At 41.4% G+C, this 13,624-nt stretch overlaps 1 protein-coding gene across 1 annotated transcript in view; it reads left to right on the forward strand.

Annotated features, from left to right (window-relative positions):
- PTCHD1 (patched domain containing 1) overlaps nt 1–13,624 on the forward strand; it is a 64,985-nt gene that overhangs the window by 38,428 nt on the left and 12,933 nt on the right. The window contains 1 exon segment of the mRNA XM_033195371.1: nt 8,491–9,151. Within this exon segment, the coding sequence (XP_033051262.1) occupies nt 8,491–9,151 (661 nt within the window).

Consider the following 13,624-nt stretch of genomic DNA (forward strand, 5'->3'; position numbering starts at 1 on the left):
TTAGTCATAGGTCCAGGCTGCTTGGAATTGAGATAGTATATTAGTATTTCCACATCAGGCTGGAAATAGGTATGATGTGCACTGAAGTGGTAAGGATGAGGGGATATGTGCAGGGCCCAGCTGTGTTATGAACAGAGGCAGGATTTGAACTTGTGGCATTCTAACCTCGTAACCCATGTCCCTCCCACAAAAGCACAAGATATTGTCAAGTCGGGAAGGATTAGAGGCTCCAGGACTCAATTGTAGATTACGTTTGGACAGCTGTAAGACCACTCACCAGAGGAGCTACCATCCATGCTTCCTGCTGTATAATAATACAATTTTATTTGTGTAGCTCTCAAGAGTTTGCAGAATGCATGCACATTCATCATCTCATTTGGCTTTCGTCATGCCCATGATGAGATAAACTAAAGTCCCTTTACTCATGAGATTATTATATTCATGTGTTTACTTCACAATTGTTATGTGTTCCAGGCACTGTTCTAGTTAATGGAGATGTAGGGGTGGACCAAACAGAAACACGTCCCGGCATGACAGAATTCATATTCTAATTGGGGCAGCAGAATAAAAACAGAGATGATGATAATGTCATGTCATGATTGGTGCCATGAAAAAATTAAAACAAGAAAAGATGATGGTGATGGGCAAAGATGCTAGTTTTGTTTTTTTTTTTAATTGGGGGTGGGTTCAGGAAAGATGATTGCATTTAAGCAGGGAAGTAAAGGAAGTGAGAACACAAGTTTTGTAAGTGTCTGGAGGAAGAATGTCCCAGGCAGAATCAAGAGCAGGACGAGCACTGCAATGTGAGAATAGTGAAACAGTAGTCCAGAGAGGTCAGCAAAGACAATGTTTCGTGTCAGGGGCCACAGTCAGTGCCCTGAGCATGATGAAGAACTCTTGGGGGATTTAAAGCAGGAAAGTGACGTGTTTTCATAGGTTCATTTTTTTGTTTATCTCTAAGTCATGTGGTCAGCAAGACCCAGAACCAGGACTAAAATTGAAGCCTTCTGACTCCTGATACAGTGCTCCTCCCATTCAGGTCCATGGTTGGTCATTCTCTAGACCTGAATGTCCTTGGCATCCTGTTTTTCCTGTTCCTTGCATGGTTATTTGTGGTCTGCTAATCAAATCTTATAACAGCTGTTGCCTGTTCCCAAGCCCAAGCATTTGGCTCCTGGGACTTCCCTTTGCCATTTGCCCGGCCAATCAGCTTTAACATTCTCCCGTTTCTGTGAGCATCGGGTCCTCTTAGAGCTATCCAACAAAACTCTTCACCCACAAACTAGCTCAACTACAGTTTAAGCTTGATCATGAAAATCAAGTGAGGATTTAGGGAATTTAAAAATAGCCACTCTATCAGCCACTCTAAACACTCTAATCAGAAAGTTCAACTTTACAGATTGCCAAGTATCTTCATAATATGAAGGATTTTTTCAAAAATCAAGACCAAGTGAAATTTTCTCCCAGACTATGGGAATAAAGAGATTGTTGAACCTGTGGTTCACTGTACTGACTGTCTTATCCATACCAATGTGGAATCAGGCAGAAGTTGCAATGAGATACTGCAATTGCATTTTCCTTCACCATCACTATTTTTTGTTTCTAAACTCTCAGATTTCTCTGCTTCAAATCCAAAGCTGCCTTGTTTTTTCAGCCAAGCCTGCAAAGACAAACTCAGCTTGTTTGGAGAATTACAATAGGGGCTGTCTTGGCTGCTTTTCAGTGTCAACACCCGCAATAAGAGTGTTTACCACCCTGTCGAGTAAGGAGCAAAACAGAAGTATTCCGCTCTCCCAGACCTGCACTGGTATTGCATTACTGACAGAGGTAACCATTTGTCTTTTGTCACTGGAGCAGGTGAGCATGGCACCAGGCACACATGTGCAGAGGAAGTGTGTGGATAGATAGTCACTTGTTTGGCTATATCTACAGCTTAAATTTGGTGTCCTCTGGAAATGTAATATTTCAAAGGCAGGATGATATTTCTGTTCACTTATTAAGGATGACTAACTTGCTTTTGGCTGCACTACAAATGAATCACGGTAACAATCCCTAACTTGCGACTTCTGGTGTTCTGATGTAATGCATTTCTATTAAAAGAAGAGGAAAGAGAGTGGGTGAGAGTGAGATCATGCAAAGACAGAACATAACACCAAGGGAGCTAGCGTAATTTATGAACTGCAGCAGACAGATCCATCCACTTCAAGGTGTTTTTTTGCGTCCTGAGTGAGGATACCTTGCCAGTTAGCACCTACCCATTTACAGTTGCAGAATATAGACCCAGATCAAGACATGTAGTTTGGAGGGATTTGGTGAAGGGAACATTTCATTTAGGGGTGAAAAACAGATATTCCTTGAAAGCATTTTTAAGCACTTTTGATTTAGTGTCACTTGGAAGGTAATATTTGAGGATGGATGATGTATGTTAAGAAGTCAAATCATAATCTTCCTTTTTACATTTTTTAATGTATGCAGCTTATTTGGGAGTAGAAGAAGTGGGAAGGGGGTGGAAACGTGAGACAAGGAAGGGAAGGCAGTCTATAAAGGGGGCATCATCAGGCTAACTCCCACTGGAGGTGACTGGAGCTCCATCCTGCTGGGACATGGGGAACCCAAACGAAGTCCGAGTCTTCCCTCACAGATGAGATTGCTTGGAGACTGCTTGCGGCTGCTCCCAGAGCGTGTTCATTGCCCTGCATGGGCAGAGTGGCCTTCCTGCCTTCCCTCTTCCCTTTTCAACAAGAAACAAATACCCCCCCCCCCAAAAAAAAAAAAAAACCCTGCAAGGTATTGTATAAGATCCTCTAAACCCACCGGTATTTTTCCTGTGTTAATCACCACTCAGGAGCAGATACATCCTTCCTCCCTTCTGTACTGTCCTCTACAAAGTGTCCCTGCTGTCTTCTGAGGAAGATCTGAGTGTGCCAAGGAGAGGGAGAGGAAATTAGACTGGCCTGTCGTGACCAAGCAGCCCACACTGGCTTTGTCCCAGGATCTGGCAGAAGGGGATTATAAGAGCCAGCACCTCCCCAGAATGGGAAATCACTCAGAGAGGGAAATCTTTTTTTTTTTTTCTCCCAGTAAACCTATTTTCTTTACCCTGTTTTCCTTCTGGGTTTCATCTATTAGATCTGATTGCCCTAAAAAGAACTTCTGTGTGTCAGAAAAGCATACCTCAAGTAGCTGTAATAATGTTCAAATTGATATTTATTAAGCTAACTTTCTCTCACCTAGTGTCTGATTATGTAGTTTGTGGATATCACTCATCTTAGAATTATGTAGTGTTAAAACTGGAAGGGTCTGTCCTTCAATATTAGCTAGACCAACAGCCTTTTTTACTGACAAATATGAGACCTGAAGTTTCAGACTTAAAGAAGCAGAGTGGCATTCCTGAGGTTTCTGATACTCTTAAGGTAGGTAGCAGAAGCCACACTGGAAGCCAAAACTTCTTACTACTGGATTCCATGGTGCCCCAGGATCATTTTTCTTAGGAAGCCTGTCTTTGAAAAGTTTTTTGATTTTTTTTTAAAATTTTTTATTATACTTTAAGTTCTAGGGCACATGGGCACAACGTGCAGGTTTGTTACATATGTATCCATGTGCCATGTTGGTGTGCTGCACCCATCAACTCGTCATTTACATTAGGTATATCTCCTAATGCTATCCCTCCCCTACCCCCACCCCATGACAGGCCTTGGTGTGTGATGTTCCCCTTCCTGTGTCCAAGTGTTCTTATATTGTGGTGCTATTCACAATAGCAAAGACTTGGAACCGACCCAAATGTCCATCAATGACTGACTAGATTAAGAAAATGTGGCACATATACACCATGGAATACTATGCAGCCATTAAAAAGGATGAGTTCATGTGCTTTGTAGGGACATGGATGCAGCTGGAAACCATCATTCTCAGCAAACTATCGCAAGAACAAAAAACCAAACACCGCATGTTCTGACTCATAGGTGGGAATTGAACAATGAAAAGTTTCATTTAGCAACATCAGAGGCTGGATGGAGATTAAGAAAAATTGTTAAACTCTAAACCCATACCCTTTATTACCTGTTAATACTGCCATGTAATGTTGCTGCTATCTGAACATGAGTTTCACTGTTTGGATTATTTCTGGTCTCTCTTGTTGGACCCCATATCTCCAATTGTGGCCATCCCATAGCTCAGTCATATCCACTGCCAGTTATTTGAAGCAGGTGGGCTGACATTTCTTTATCCACCGCCAAGTTGTCTTCATGCTCACTGCTGAATTTGTTGGTCTATGCTAAGTGTCCTGCTGTGAAGTGAGACTTGAGAATCAGGTCTGTCCTTATTTACTGGCTCATCTTAGGTAAGCGATTCAAAGTCTCTAGGCCTCAGTTGCACCAGCTATAAAATGAGGATTATAGTGTCACCATTGCCATAGAGTCTGTTTTAAATACATTTTTTAACTGTATAGAAAGCACTTAGGGCTGTGCGCGGTGGCTCAAGCCTGTAATCTCAGCACTTTGGGAGGCCGAGACGGGCGGATCACGAGGTCAGGAGATCGAGACCGTCCTGGCTAACACTGTGAAACCCCGTCTCTACTAAAAAATACAAAAAACTAGCCGGGCGAGGTGGCGGGCGCCTGTAGTCCCAGCTACTCGGGAGGCTGAGGCAGGAGAATGGCGTAAACCCGGGAGGCAGAGCTTGCAGTGAGCTGAGATCCGGCCACTGCACTCCAGCCCGAGCGACAGAGCGAGACTCCGTCCCAAAAAAAAAAAAAAAAAGAAAGCACTTAGAAAACTAATTACTATTATCATTATCATTCTTAACCTGAAGGATGATGAGAGCAAAGAAGCTAATAATTTACATGATGCGTTCAGAGCTTCAGATTAAAACTAATCTCAATGTCACATTCAGTTTTGGCCTCTTTGGCAGCAAATACAATTAATAATCAAAAATAGTGTGATTGAAATTGACACTGGATCGGGCTTTACTAGTACAAAGCACTTGGCGTTGTTTACTGTTAGGATTTTCCCTTTGTTTTGGACATTGCATCTCATGTGATTTTTTCCATGTGCGAGTGCAAGCACGCTAATTTCAGGGAAATTATGCTATTATTGACAACATAGTAGATTTGATAAGTAATTGTTGAATGTGTGTTGCATGAATAATCTAGAATCTATACATAGTTATGGAAACATGGATTATATGTTATTTCACATGACAGATGTAGACCACATTAAGGGTCAGGATGATCAGTTTGTGTCATTTTTCCCTTCTTTTTCTTTTCTAAGAAGAGTGTCTCTTACCTAGTTCAATAACAAGCTTATGTGGATTGCAGTTGTCCATTTTGTGGTTTATCTGAAGCATAGCTTCAAACCCTAGCTTCCTTTTCCTCCTGCGAATATATCTGGTACTACAGTTTAGAACATCCACTAATGTTTCTACTGCCTTGAGTGGGGTTATTTTAGGAAAGTAAATCAGGACACGCTAAAACTCGGTATAGGTAGATGTTCAGGTAGCATGTGCAGTATATCTGCCCATGGCTATGTGGATTTCCAAGAGTGGATTGTGTCTCTATTTCATGTGTATTCATAAGCACCAAAGATCAGAACTGAGCCACTGCAGAAGTCATGGAAGGGAGTCTCAACTCCTTGTTATAACCCTTATTATCCCACAGTAGAATCCTACAGATTCCCCCTGCTAGGTGGGTGGCGTCAGCCAACACCCTCTCTCTGGCTGCTTTGTCACTCTGCAGAACTCTGCCACTCAGAAGCAAGAGTGACATGTTCTACCCACCACTCTATCGGAAAGTCAAGGCAGTTTCATCTTACAGCAGCTCTAGAACTAAGTTAAGAAACCTTCCCTCTCAAACTTCATTAAGATTCTCATTTTCCAAGACTCCCTCCTATGGTCTTGTAGTACACGGGTTAACATGGTGTCTGTTTTCTTCGATGTATGGTCCTAGGGGTCATATAGCAGTAGATCTGCAGAGTTGGAAGATCACTAAATAGTTTACAACTCCCCACCCAGCAGGGCATAGTCGTCATAGAGAATGGATGGAAAATATCCCCTTGCTATAATTGGGTTCAGCCCTGTGGCTTAACACCATCTTATTTGGCAATCTTTTTCTCTTGACATATTTAGTAATCACTTTAAGGGAGATTTATTACACTGCCCATGGGAACAAACAATGCACTAAATATTACACTTAGGCATGCTTTCAATACCACTCCTTTTCTAGACTATTCTGAATCTTTTCCCAAAGTCTTCAACGCTTATCAAAACTCTCTCTTGTCTTTAAATTCCTCTAAGTTCTTCTTTCTTCCAAAATAACCTTTTATAATTTGAAATATTTTGTAACTAGGAGTTCTTTTAATCAAAATTCACTGGGCCATGCTTAGAGAAGAATTGATAAAAACACACTTTCACAGCTTAAAATCATTGAAGACATTTTTCTCACAATTAATCCCAAAGCATCAAAACAAACATTTAGCATATGATTAGGCTGTGAAAGTAGCCTCCTAGGGGTGTGTGTGTGTGTGTGTGTGTGTTTACATATTTATATAAAGGAATTCAAATTATTTCAGCCAAACATAATTCAATGAAATGTTTTCTGATCCTGTGGGTTGGTACCCATGAAGAGATGTGGGGCAAGGGGCCACTGAGAATTAGGATTCTCAACTCATGCTCTGTGCTAATGAAAGGACTTTGATAGCTGGTGCCCCTCAGACATTTTTTTTAAAGCATAATATCCCACTCATCCAGGCACATGTGCAGCAAAGTGTCTTAACAGATAATCTATTTAGAACAGATTTGAGAGAAAATATATCAGGATCATGGAGAAGGTAGTGAGTTGTAGTGGCACAGCTACAGTATAACAACTGTGTGAATGTTAAATTCTAGCTTCTTTACAGATGAAATGTCCTTCATTCATCAGATATGTCATAATGGCTGTCTATACTCTTGAGAGAGTCCACTCAGTGCTAAGCACAGTCGTAGATGTACTAGTTTACTTAACACTCAACTACATGTCTGTCACTGGCCTCATTTTGCACACGGGCCACATTTTATACAGAGAAAGCAAAGCCACCATGAGGATAAGCTGCTGGTGAGTCAAAACAGTTAAACTAAGGACCTGTGTAGCTACCACTGAAACGGTACCATGATGCCATTTTTAAAAAGACAGTGATGAGCCCCGCCCTTCCTCCTACCTACATGGTCTCCCTGAGCCCCAGTTTTCTTATCTGTAAAGTGACTTGTTGAGAGAATTTAAGGCGTGAAGCCCTGACACGTGGTAATAGCTCATTTAAGTCCCTTAGTCCAACCACACCCTCGACTGCCTTGTTTTCTTATCTTACTAGATTACACATACTTGTACATATCTGAAATTGAGCATTTGTGACTTTTAGGGGTGGGGCAGTAAAAGCACAAATTCAGAAATTAGTTGCTAACAAGAACCTTAGGCATTCAGATGCCTAGAGGTGTATGGTAAGGGGCCAAGAGCACAGGTTCTGGAGCCAGACTGCCTGGTATAGCTCAGCTCTGCCTTTTACTATGTGTGTGACATTGGGCAAGTGACTTGACTTCTCTGTATTTCCTCATCTATAAAATGAAGCTAGTACTTGTACCTACTTTGTAATTTTCTGCAAGGATTAAATAAGTTTATCTGTATAAAGAGCCTAGAATTGTGCCTGGCATGTAGTAGGGGCAGTTAAATTAGTGCTTGTATTCTCATGCGTATTTTGATGACAAGCATTCAGCACCTGGGCACAGCAAATTCAATATGGAGCAAGGTGTGTAGAATAAATCCCATTGTTCTGCTTTAGCATGATTCCCATATATCCCAGCCAGGCTCTTACAGTTATAGCTCCCTTCCCATACATGTAGGCAAAGAAAGCCAGAGAAAACAAGGACCCTCAAGGTAAACCTCTTATCTTTTATGGTAGAGAGTGATTTAATTGGATAAAGAGATCATTTAACTGCCCTGCAAATCAGCATCAGAGGACGAGTCAGCAGAGAATATCTGCATTTGGAATTGCACCTTAGTTCACTTTTTATGTTACATTTTCAAGAGGGAAACTAAACAGGGGACCTATATAAGATTTCCCAATAGTACAGACCAATTGGGTCACAAATAAAGAACACGTGGAAAGAATACTGGTGCTTTAATGCAGCATTTCTCAAACGTCAGCTGCATCAGAATTCTTAAGAGGGCTTGTGAAAACCCAAATTCCTGGGCTCCACCCCAGAAATTCTGCTTTACCAGGTCTGGGATGGGGCCTAAGAATTTTCATTTCTGACAAGCTCCCAGGTTGTGCTGCTGCTGTTGTTCCAGGGGCCACACTGTGAGAACCACTGGTCAAATGTGTGTTTCACATTCCTACTACCTATTTCTTATCTAGGTTTATAACATTTAATTTGAACTGTTTAGCTTACAGATGGTATGTCTACCCTCTCCAAAAAACAAAAATAGAAATAGTTGATTAATAAATACTGTCATTTTTTTCCCCACAGTTGCATGCTGCTGTCACCAAGATCCAGGTTCCAAGGCCTGGTTTTAATTACACATTTGCCCATATATGTATCCTGAATAATGATAAGACTTGCATCGTGGATGACATAGTGCACGTCCTGGAAGAGCTAAAGAACGCTCGGGCCACCAATCGGACCAATTTTGCTATCACATACCCAATCACTCACTTAAAGGACGGGAGGGCTGTGTACAATGGGCACCAGCTTGGGGGCGTCACTGTGCACAGCAAAGACCGGGTGAAATCTGCAGAGGCCATCCAGCTCACCTACTACCTGCAGTCAATCAACAGTCTAAATGACATGGTGGCCGAGAGGTGGGAGTCCAGCTTCTGCGACACTGTCAGACTGTTTCAGAAATCCAACAGCAAAGTCAAAATGTACCCTTACACGTCCTCCTCACTGAGGGAAGATTTCCAGAAGACCAGCCGCGTATCAGAACGTTACCTGGTCACCAGCCTGATCCTGGTGGTTACCATGGCCATCCTTTGCTGCTCTATGCAGGACTGCGTCCGCAGCAAACCCTGGCTAGGCCTGCTCGGATTGGTGACCATAAGCCTGGCCACTCTCACTGCAGCTGGGATCATCAATCTTACTGGTGGGAAATATAATTCCACCTTCCTGGGAGTCCCTTTCGTCATGCTAGGTAATTACTACCCTTCATTTTTCTGTTTCCTCCTGCTGGTGGTGTTGACTGGGTTCCTAAAAGGCCAGGAATAGCCATGTAACAACTTTGTTTCATTTATAGTATCTTCATTTTGCCCAAAAGTCCTGGGACCAACTCTATAAAGTGCTGGTAATCAGCAAAAAACAACCTAATCTGGTAAATGTGCCAGAAGTTCAAAGTCCTGAGTTCTAGCGCTGACTCTCCATTGAGCAGCCATGTGGTGTTTAGCAGGTATTAATCTTCTCTGTGTCCCAGTGTCTTAGGTTGGGCTTCCCCATGAGCAGGGCCTTGAGACAAAGATTTGGATACAAGTAGTGTATTTGGAAGGTGAGCCCAGGAAGCACCAGTATGGGCGTGAGGAAGTGAGACAGGAAGGCAGGCAGTTGAAGGTATGTTAATGAGCCCAAGGTATATTACATTCTGCGCATTGCTGTGGGCACCTGTGGTTCAGCCCCACTGGGGACCTTTGGGAGACCTTGTAAAACACACCTCAGAGAGGTCCTCCCCTGGCGTGAGGAATTTGGGCTATTTTCCCACAGAGGGCTTGTGATTAATTGAGGGCTGCTCCCCAGGCCAGTTAACTCCCAGCACTTCCCAGGGAAGACAGAGCACACTCCTGCAACCAGAGAAATCCTTCAGGTGACTTTGTAGTCAAGCCTTCAGCAAGCTCAAGAATGGGGAATGGGAGGGCATGTTGAGAGTATCTGCCACTCTCAGTTTCCCCACCTTATGAATAGAGTGGATGTGAGCATCACACAAAAGGACATGATAAATGTATAAGAACTTCGAGAGTGACATGTGAGAAACCAGTAGGAAGTAACTTTTGTTCCTATTCTTCCTCTGAACTCAGGCAATATTTTAAAGCGATGCTGAAGGTGACAGCGTGCTTCCAGTGTGTCCACTCATAGGGGGCTGCAGGAACTCCCTGATAGAGATTAATGCTCAAAACAAAGCCATAGTGGCCATAACATCGGTTGCCCTGTCCATCTGTTATCAAAAATGGCATGCCCAGCAAGCCTGATGGCAGGGTTCTTGCGGGCCAAGGATTCAAGAGGTTCACTTTCCCCCTTTTCTATAGCGGCTTCTTATCAATTCCTTTAACAAAATTAAAATGTCATTTGGAATCATTTTTAACATGACAAATGAAGTGGCACTTTTTTGTTAACTAAGAAATAACCACTGTTGAGTTCATTAGTGTGCCTTATGCCCTGTTTTAGAGTAGTAGAAAAGAATTTCCTCAGGAAATCTCAGCTGTGTTATGGGCACATGATAAGCAGGGCTGGTGGGGCTGCAAAGCCACAGAATTACATTCTGCCCTCGATTCTCCGTGGCCTGAGGAATTGAAACCTAGTCAATAAACATATACTGGTAGCTTTTGTGAAAAGCTGGGCACCGTAAGGAGACTGAGCAGCCTGATAATTTGATAATGTACTTGTCACTGCTGAACACAACAGAGAAGAAGGCTGTTGTACCTGCTCCTGAATTCAGTCTATTAAGCAAGCAGCATCACTTGCCTCTTTACAATAACCCCAAGACCATGTGGGTTGACTGTGGACTACAGGGTGGTTCCTTGAAGAGTGAGTAGGACTGAGGATTAGTAGCTTCCACAGAGGCCTATATCAAGGTTGAAATTAAGATGTTTTGCTCACGATTAGTCACAATCTTGAATGTTTTGGGGGTTACGGGAAGGGTTTTCGTTTTGTTTGTTTTTTAGCTTTTCATTTTCTTGCTGCTTTTGTGGGAGGAAGAGAAATAGGAATAAGAAAAGAGTGGGGAACTGAAGGGAGATCATAAGGTTCTTAAGGTGAGGCAAAAGGACGCTGGAGCTAGAAAAAGGACAATCAGTGCTGATTTTATGGCAAAAGGATGCTGGAGCTAGAGAAAGGACAACAGTGCTGATTTTATGACATTCCAGGTTGTTACCAGTGAGCTCAAAGCATGTTAGAATATTTAAAACTTCTGAAAAATTAATTTACTAAGTAAAATAAAATTATAATATTTAAAGTTTCTTAAAATTAGTTTTAAGTAAAGTAAAATAGCAGTATTCAAAACTTAATTTCACTAAAAATGAAATTGTAATATTCAAAACTTCTTTTTTTTTTTTTTTTTTTTGAGGCGGAGTCTCGCTCTGTCACCCGGACTGGAGTGCAGTGGCCGGATCTCAGCTCACTGCAAGCTCCGCCTCCCGGGTTTACGCCATTCTCCTGCCTCAGCCTCCGGAGTAGCTGGGACTACAGGCGCCCGCCACCTCGACCGGCTAGTTTTTGTATTTTTAGTAGAGACGGGGTTTCACCGTGTTAGCCAGGATGGTCTCGATCTCCTGACCTCGTGATCCGCCCGTCTCGGCCTCCCAAAGTGCTGGGATTACAGGCTTGAGCCACCGCGCCCGGCCCAAAACTTCTTACGATTAGTTTTATAAAGTAAATTGAAATATTTAAAATTTCTTAAAACTTACTTTTTTGTACTTTTTAAAGAGGTTTTAAATATTGTAAGGGAAAGTCAACACAAAACAGACTATGGCAGATAGTATTGGCGCAGGGAAGGATGTAAGAGATGGTAGGATGGAAAGACGCTGTTAGCAGGGAAGTGTCTTTAAAAAACAAATCCAGAAATAGTAATGCCACAGATCCGCAGACTGAGTATCACTGAACTTTACATCAGAGTTCAATTCAGAAAATATCTGGTATTTGCAGTGAAAGAGACCATGCACCACAGGTGCCCAATAAGCCCTTGTTTGCAATTTGTGAGGAATGTTATGTGCATTGATTTGATGGCAGTTTTCCCTGCTGACAATCAGTGTGCAACCTTTCTGTACATTCTCAGCCCAAATTACTTAGTCATAACATGAAAGGAAGCTACATGTTTTAGTAGCTAAGGCCCATTTGCAATAAATACTTTGCACGATGTAATGGGTGCTTACTATGCTCATAAAGCTAACAGTGCCTGGATTTAGGATGTTCGCCCTCCTGTATTTCTCAGATAAACTCTTCATTTTTAAGAGTTTATAAAATGAAATATAAGCAAGAGCCGCTTCATAAATGTTGCATTCAAGGCCATCGCTTAATTCTGGGTTTTTTTGATGACCATTCCTAAAATACCAGTAAATATTTCAAATGACTAAGAAGAAATTCAGTACTAAGGGTTTTGGCACTACAAAAAACTGTCCAGTATTTTCCTGTCTATAGCTTAAAATGGCTATGCTTAACCTAAGTAGATTTAAGCAAAACTTGATTTAGTATGTTATATAAATACAATATCAAATCAAAAAGCCTCATTTAAAAGGTAAAGTATCTTAGAAAAAGTCTCAAACAGACATTTCCTTGGCTGTCAGTAGGTCTGCAATGTGATAAACATTATAGATTTAAAATTCAACAAACTGAACATTGTCAGTGTGATTCTGGTCACATAGGCCAAATCCAGCCAAATGCCAAAATGACACTAGATTTAGAATGGAAAAATTTAAGATCACATGTGTCAAGCAGTATTAACCTGACAAAATTCCAGAAGAGGAAAGAATTTGGATAAACTCTTAAGAGTTCACCATAATGGGATGTGACTGTGTGTTTCTAGCCAAGATGATATGTGACAGTTCTGGCAATAAGAATATATCCTACACAGATGAATCATTTTGGCAATGATGTAAGCATAGATACATCATGATTTAGAATGTTTTTAATCAGTGTTGTGCATACTAGACAATCCCACTTCTGCCAAAACCTCTGTCCAGATGAGTCATATCAGTTTATTTAGAGCTGAAATCCTAAAAGGTCTACAGTATTATAAATGTTCATCGACATTTTTTAGTTACTCTAATTTGGAGAAGAGTTTATTTGGTCTATACCCTTATTGTGCATAAAATAATATCCCTTCTTTCCAAATATATTGATAGCAAGTAGTGAGAGTTACTTGAATTGCTATTTGTGAATATATGATGCTAATTATTTTAATCTGTTACGGAATTTCCTTTAAAGGATGAAGATTTACACCATTATTCTCCAGTTGGGTATGATTTTTTAAATCGGCATAGGTTTTCTATGTGCAAGCTCTCCTTACAGACTTAATGTTTCCACAGCTTTGCTGATCAGATACAAATCAGGAAAGGGATAGAAATGTTAGAGGATATAGAAGGGAACCAAAGGAAAGTTTTCTCCCTTCTGCATCTGGAAGGTTTGTTGCTTCATGTACATCCTGTACAACCAAAAAGGAGAATTGAAGTCATAGTGAAAGAGTTTGGATATTAGTTTCTACATGTAATCTAGTTTATAAAGGTTGCTTTGCATTTATCAAGATACAAGAGCCCCAGAGATTTATGAGATGAAAAATACTCTCTAAGCCCTTTTTCAAATGTTTGGGATTTGAGGTCAGCGGTCAGATTCAGGGTATCCTCTTCCTTTTGAATTATCCAACCAGGCCACTCAGATTCAAGGATGTGAAAGGAAGAAAGAATTAGTG

Source organism: Trachypithecus francoisi, unplaced genomic scaffold (assembly GCF_009764315.1).
Source record: "Trachypithecus francoisi isolate TF-2019V2 unplaced genomic scaffold, Tfra_2.0 Contig01603, whole genome shotgun sequence".
NCBI lineage: Eukaryota > Metazoa > Chordata > Mammalia > Primates > Cercopithecidae > Trachypithecus > Trachypithecus francoisi.